This window comes from Erinaceus europaeus, chromosome 19 (genome assembly GCF_950295315.1).
Source record: "Erinaceus europaeus chromosome 19, mEriEur2.1, whole genome shotgun sequence".
Classification (NCBI taxonomy): domain Eukaryota; kingdom Metazoa; phylum Chordata; class Mammalia; order Eulipotyphla; family Erinaceidae; genus Erinaceus; species Erinaceus europaeus.
Window position 1 is genome coordinate 19,675,079 of NC_080180.1, and position 6,868 is coordinate 19,681,946.

The 6,868-nt window shown below is 53.8% G+C and overlaps 1 protein-coding gene across 1 annotated transcript in view; it reads right to left on the reverse strand.

Moving 5' to 3' along the window:
* Positions 1–253: 253 nt before the first annotated feature.
* CACNA1S (calcium voltage-gated channel subunit alpha1 S) overlaps positions 254–6,868 on the reverse strand; it is a 65,825-nt gene continuing 59,210 nt past the window's right edge. Inside the window, exons 36-44 of the mRNA XM_060178517.1 lie at positions 6,830–6,868; positions 6,346–6,447; positions 6,033–6,157; positions 3,955–4,083; positions 3,405–3,655; positions 2,208–2,293; positions 1,183–1,274; positions 873–1,013; positions 254–766 (exon numbers count right to left, since the gene is read on the reverse strand). The exon at positions 6,830–6,868 is cut by the window's right edge and continues 64 nt beyond it. Coding sequence (XP_060034500.1) covers positions 524–766; positions 873–1,013; positions 1,183–1,274; positions 2,208–2,293; positions 3,405–3,655; positions 3,955–4,083; positions 6,033–6,157; positions 6,346–6,447; positions 6,830–6,868 — 1,208 coding nt within the window. The 3' untranslated portion in view covers positions 254–523. The remainder of the gene's footprint in view (positions 767–872; positions 1,014–1,182; positions 1,275–2,207; positions 2,294–3,404; positions 3,656–3,954; positions 4,084–6,032; positions 6,158–6,345; positions 6,448–6,829) is intronic.

The following is a 6,868-nucleotide window of genomic DNA, read 5'->3' on the forward strand; positions in this document are numbered from 1 at the left end:
ATGAGGCATAGTCACGGCTTCCAGAAGGCTATCTTGGGTGTGACTGGGCTATGGGGCCATGGTCAGGGGACCTATGGTGGACTTTCAGGGGATCTCTTACCCCACAGTGGGGGAGGGGGAGTTGTCTCATGCAGAACAACAACCCAGACCCCACCCTTCTCTGTCTATCAGGCCGAGACACCTGGTCAGGGGCTGGGGGAGGGGAGAGAGGGGCGTAGATGGGTCCAAAAAGAAGGCAAGCAGAGGCTAGGTGTCACAGGCTGGTGATTTTACTGTCCTGCTGTTGGGAGTGGCCTCAGGCCAAGCAGCTGAGGCACTGACAGGCTGGCCAGGTGACAGGAGAAACTCCACTTGAGGGAGCCTTCAGCGGGAGAGAAGGACCTGTCCATCTTCTTTGGCAGTTGGAGTGTTTCTTGATGCTGCTGTTCAGTCCACCTGCTCAGCTGCTGGCAGATGGGGGTGGGAGGTTTCCACCACTTGCTGCCCCAGCCCCCCACTGAAGGTGCTGGTTCTGGGCCCCCTTTCATGGCCCAGGGGTAATGAGGGTCTCCTGGGAGCCTTGGGGCAGGTCCAGGCTGCCCATTGAGGACTGGAGGCTGGAGCCATGGGTCACATCCTCTGGAGACTCCCGTCCTCTCAGGAGCTCTGTCGCCGCCACCTCCACTTCCTCTGGCTCCATCTGGCAGGCATCTGCCAGGGCCTGGCCTGTCACCATGATGAAGCCAGCATCAGCTGCCAAGCTGTCCAGGCCCCCTCGGACCAGAGCCTGCAGACAGTATGGGAAGCTGTGGGGGGACTTCTGAGGTGCCTCCACCAACCCCACCCTGTGTCCAACCACTGAACAGTCCCTTGCTCTGTGTATTTTGCCATACCTCCTGGATAAGCCGGGCTGTCGCTGGAGCTGGGTGCTTAGAAGGACTCCCCCGGGCCCTGCTACTGTGGGGGGGCTCCTCAGGCAGTGGCCCCAGAGTGGGGCTCCTCTCCTCTGCAGGGGGCGGCTCCTTCCTGGACCACTGCTCCAAGAGCACAGAAACACAGGCCCCATGGGGAGCTGGAGCCACTGGGATCTGAGGAGCCCTAGCTCCTTGAGAAGGCCCAGAAAGACCCACAGAAAGGCTGGGAGCCAGGAGACCCCTCCAGTTGATGGGCAAACCACTGCACCCCCTTCCTCTGCCCTGGTACCTGGTGGGGGGCAGGGGCTGACCCAGTGCCTGGCACCATGCTCTGGTTCAGCTGTCCTCTTGGCTTCTCCACACAGGATACACCATGGGGGCCTGTGGGGAAGAGGGGCTGATTTCTTGCCTGGCTGAGCCCCACCTACAGAGACCTACTCAGCCAGCCAGCTACATACTAGGTCCCTCTGAGAACCCCGGGGCTGGGGAAGGCACTCGAGAAGGTGGTGATGTAAAGGGCCCACCAACTCCACATCACCGCACTTCCCTCTTCTTCCTAAGGAGAAGCCTTCTGTGGCCTCTGCTACCCTCTGCCCCTGTGGGCTTGGGAAGAGGAAGCAGCTCCATTCAGAGGTCTTTGGGGCTGGGAGGTGACGCACTTGATTGAGTACACATGTTATGCGCAAGGATCTGGGTTTAAGACCCTGGTCCCCACCTGCAGGGGGAACACAGTTTCACATGCAGTGGAAAGCAGTGAAGCAGTGATGCAGGTGTCTCACTTTCTCTCTCTCCCCCTTGCTTCTCAGTTCCTCTCTGTCCTGTCAAATCAAAAAAGGGAGGAAGGAAAAAGGAAAAAATGGCTGCCAGGAGTGGTGGATTCCTTGTGTAGGCACCAAACTTCAGTGATAATTCTAGTGGCAATAAAAAAGGCTTTCAGTGTGCCCATATATGTAGGCATATGTGTACAAATGTCTGTACATATGGGATGCACACGTGCATCTTCACTCACATGTATGCCTACATATACTGATACTTACATGTATATGTATGGATACACGTTGTGCATGATGGCACATGTGCACATGAGTGCATGTAAGTCTACGTTGAATACATATGTGTTTTGCCCACGTTGAGGAAAAGGATGGGTCCCCTTATTTCTGTTGGACTCCAAGCTCAGGGCTCCCACTGGCACACAGTGGCCTGGGACTGACTGGCAGACCACCAGCTGATGGGCCTTGTGCATCTAGGGGCTGCTGAGTGGGGTGAGCTTCCTGGCATATGCATCCCCACCTCCTGGGCACTTGGAAGACTGACCTAGGGTCTTCCGGGCATGGCTGAAGGCTCCTCTTCTGGCTGCCAGTGTCTCTGTTTCTCCAGGAAGTTCCTCCTCGCAGTGGACACTGGAATGGTATTGGGTCATGGGGCAGACCTATACCTTCCCTCAGGGTCTAAGGCCAGCATGGGGGCTCCACTGGTGTGCCCTCATTGGTCCCCATCACAGGCCCTGAGGGTCCCTCCCTGCTCCCTACTCTGCCCATCCTCCGTGGCTCAACACCAGCCTTGCAGCCTCCAGGACTCTACTTCTCAACCTGACTGCCCACTGGCCTCTCAAGTTGGGAGCTGGCCAGGCCCCACCACAGACCTACTGGCTCTGAGTGCTCCCCAGGTGCTAATGGGTCTCCGCTTTGTCCTTTCTATCTCTTAAGCCCCAGCCTTCTGCACCCCCAAATATGGGATGACTATAGGCACTATCACTCCACATAATGCCTGTGGCACTGTAGTGTTCCTACAACCTGGCCCCACAGCACCCCAGGCACAGGTGCCCTTCAAGGGGTGGGGGGATGGACGTCTGTCTGACCCCAGGGGGTACAGCTGCTCTCTGCCCTGTGCTCCTCACTCCTGCAGGTGGGGGACTCGTACCTCTAATCTCCAGGCTGCTGTCTTTAGCTCCCAGGGATTACATGCACTGTGAGGCTCTCTCTGCTGTTGTTCATACTTACATAAGCACTGACTATTTAGTCTAGGGATAGGGATGGGAGAGAGGGGCCACCCTCAACACTGTGTGGGGTCTCCTAAAACTCAAATCCACGATTTGAGCCCCCGGCTCCCCACCTGCAGGGGAGTCGCCTCACAGGCAGTGAAGCAGGTCTGCAGGTGTCTATCTTTCTCTCCCGCTCCTCTCTCCACTTCTCTCTGTCCTATCCAACAACAATGACATCAATGACAACAACAATAATAACTACAACTATAAAAACAAGGGCAACAAAATAGATAAATAAGTATTAAAAAATACATAAAAAAAACCCAAATCCAAGAAACTGGAATCAGCCAGCACAAGGCTGCCCCTTGCTGGCCAGCACATCTCTGCTGTCCACACCTGCCTGGTTCAATTAGAGTGTAGGGTGGACCCCAAACCAAGCAAAGGATGCCAGAGTCCCTCTTCTAAAAGAAGCCTGGTATCCCCTCAGCATGTCTCCACAGACCCTCTCCACAGCTCCCACTGGCTGTTACCTGGAGAAAGCCTGGCTGTTGCTAGGGCCTCGGTTGCCCTGGGCAACATTGGCGTTGGCATTGTTGGTGTTGGCATGAGCCAGAGGGTGGGCGTTGGGATCTTGAGGGAAATCCTCCAGGAAGACAGGCGACTCCAGCTCCTCCATCTCAATCTCGACAAACTGGAGGGGTCTCTGGTTGGCCATGACGGGGGGCAGGGAGTTGGTTCTTTCCAGAAAGTTGTCCATTTGGCCAAACAGGCCTCCAGTCCTCTGGAGTGGAAGGGTGAGAATGGTGACTGGGGCATAGGGATGAGGGCTGGTGGTTCGAGAACAGGAGGGGCTGGAGTGGGTGGGGCACCAGGTGTTTCCTCAGAGGTGGAATGGTGACCAGTGCTTATGGCAAGGGGAGAAGAGACCATTAATTCCGAGTCCCGAGACATACGGGCAGTGGATGTCATCAGCCTTTACTCTCCACCCTCTTCTATAAAGCTCGGCTCCCAGGCTTCCTCCTTGGGGGGCCTCGCTCGCTGTTCCCTCACCCAGACCCTCTGGCCACGATCTTCACTAACCCGGAAGATGCCCTCCTCCATGGCCGCCTCCACCATGGCTCGCTCCAGCTCCTCTTCAGCCGTCAGGTCCCCTGAGATGGTGCGGCGGATCTCAGGGGCTGCCTCCTCCTCTATCGTTCTCAGTCCTGCCTGGGGACATGGACAGACAAGAGATCCAGTGACCAGAACTGCACCCCTCCACCTGGCTCATTGCTGACACCCAGGCCAAAGAGAGGCTACAGATATATGTGATTATGGCTCTGCACCAGGCTCTTGGGCTCTGAAGCATGTTGTGAGGACAGTGGTGGCATGCTCAGGCCTCAGGATCCAGTGGAGAAGCCTTTAGGGGAAACACACACTAACATCTAAATTGATGGAGCAGCATGTTGGGAATTACTTTCAAGGGGTTCAGCAAAGGGCTGTTTCTGTAACATTCACTACTATAACGTTGCTTCAGTATATCAACAGCAATGACATACATTCTCAGCACACAGCCCAAATGCACGGGTATTTCTGAAATGATAAATTATGAGCACTGCCTGGGTTCAAGACCCTGGTCCCTGCCTGCAGGGGGAGCTTCGTAAGTAGTAAAGCCGTGCCGCAGGCGTCTCTTCTCATTCTTTTCTCCCTTTCTCTCTCTCCCCCCCTTCTCTGTTTCTTATCCCCTATAAAAAAATGACTACCAGCAACAGTAGGCTCATGCAGACACCAATAACTCTAGTGGCAAATGTATATTAAAAACAGAAAAAAAAATACATATGGAGGGTGAGACAACAACACAGTTCTAGCAACTAGAGAGGTAGCTCAGTAGATAGAGCACATTTTAAAAATATTTATTTCCTTTTGTTGCCCGTATTGTTTTATTGTTGTAGTTATTAATGTTGTCATTGTTGGATAGGACAGAGAGAAATGGAGAGAGGAGGGAAAGACAGAGAGGGAGAGAGAAAGATAGACACCTGCAGACCTGCTTCACCACCTGTGAAGTGACTCCCTTGCAGGTGGGGAGCCGGGGGCTCGAACTGGGATCATTATGCCGGTCCTTGTGCTTTGCACCACTTGTGCTTAATCCACTGTGCTACAGCCCGACTTCTGATAGAGCACATTTCTTGCCTGTGTGAAACGCTAGGTTTAATCTCTGGAACTGCATATGATGGAGTGGTGCTCTGAGCTCCCTCTTACTCCAGTCTCAGAAAAGACAAAGTCCGAGTGGCTGGGGAAATAGCTCAACAGGTAGAACATTGAAATTTCAGGCCTGAGGTTCCTGGTTTGATCCCTAGCACTGCACGTACTAGAGTGGTGCTCTGGTTTCTCTCTCTCCTTCTCTCTGCCTCTCTCTCTCATATGTAGGAAGTAAAACAAACCTCAAAAGAAAAATAAACCAGAGTTCCAAAAATGCCATTGGCCTACCTGGTGGGTTATTTTAGGGTCCCTTGGGGGAATCTACCTTGTTTGGAGACCAAAAACTTATAAAAATTCTTTAAGAGCTGGGATGTGGTTGTTGAACTGGCTGAGCACACCTGTTATCATATGCGAAGACCCAGGTTCAAGTCCCTGATCCCACATCAGGGGGGAAGCTTCAGGACTGCAGTTCTCTCTCTCTCTCTCTCTCTCTCTGTGTGTATCTTTATCTCTATCTCCCCCTTCCCTCTCAACCTCTGACTCTCTATTGAATAAATAAAGCATTAAAAAGTTCTTTAAACATTTTTATTTGTTATTAATGGGAGAGGAGAGGTGAGGGAAGGGGAGGGAGAGCAGAGAAAGAGACAGAGATGGGGGGGAATGGGAGTATAATCACTCTGGTATATAGATGCTGGGACTTAAACTCAGAATCTCACACTTGAGAGTCCAACACCTAATCCACTGTACCATCTTTCATGTCACAAGAGCACTAACTTTCCCTCTCTCCTTGGGTTTCAGTATCCAGAAATGGAAGAGCTCTAGCTCTTCTTTCAAGGTGAAAACATTCTCCCTCTTGGATCAAGTTGAAGAGTCATGCCATCCCCTCACTCCCCACAGCCTTGTCACTGCCTCTCAGGACCAGGGGGTCCCTCTCTAGAGCTAGTCCCAGAGGAGCTCAAGTGTGTTAGCGTCAGGCTGACCTGGATCTGTACGGTATCCTTCTTGGGCTGGTACCCATAATACTCCTCCTGGCGCTTCATGAACTTGCGGAAGTGCTCCTGGATGAGGAAGGTGGCGTAGAACTTCCCCACAGTCACCTCGTCATCTGCAGAGGGGCCAGGCATGTACGTCCCGTGGGGACTCTGACACCAGCCTTGGGGTGGGAGCCTCATGGCCAGAAGAGGATTTTAGGGTGCTCCAAGACTGGCTGGCATCTGCCCTGTCCTCCTGGAGGGTCCAGGTCCTTCTCAGATGCCCTTGGGTCCTCATTGCCCCACACCCCACAGCACCCACCTCCGATGGGAGGGATGAGCTGGTCCAGGAGCTTCATGCTGGTTCTCTTCCAGATCTTCTTGATGATGGCCCTCAGCTCCTCGTTGGCCTGTTCAAAGTTGCCTGGGGACGCAGGAAGGCACCAGCATGACCTTTCTGAGTGCCCTCAGGGCACTTGACTCTAAAGGCTGGGGTAGCTCACGCTCTTCCTCTTGCCTTTCAAAGCACCACACCCCCAGATCCTTTTCTCCCCCATACTTTGTGCTGCTCTGGCTTGTCCCTCCCTGTCACACTTGCCCTGCCCCTTCTCATCCCCACCCCGGACACCTTCCCATAATTGTCACAGGTGCCTGGCGTCTGCCCAGATGAGCACCAGGGAGGGGTTCTGTCCTCCTGGAGGGTCCAGGTCCTGGCATAGGCCCTGGCTGATAAGCTACCCATGGGGAGGACTCTGACATAGCAGGAGCACCTCTGCAAAGGGGATGCAAGTGCCGAGGTTCCTCACCTTCTGTTTTGATTTTGAGTGCTGTGCGAACCAGGGCAA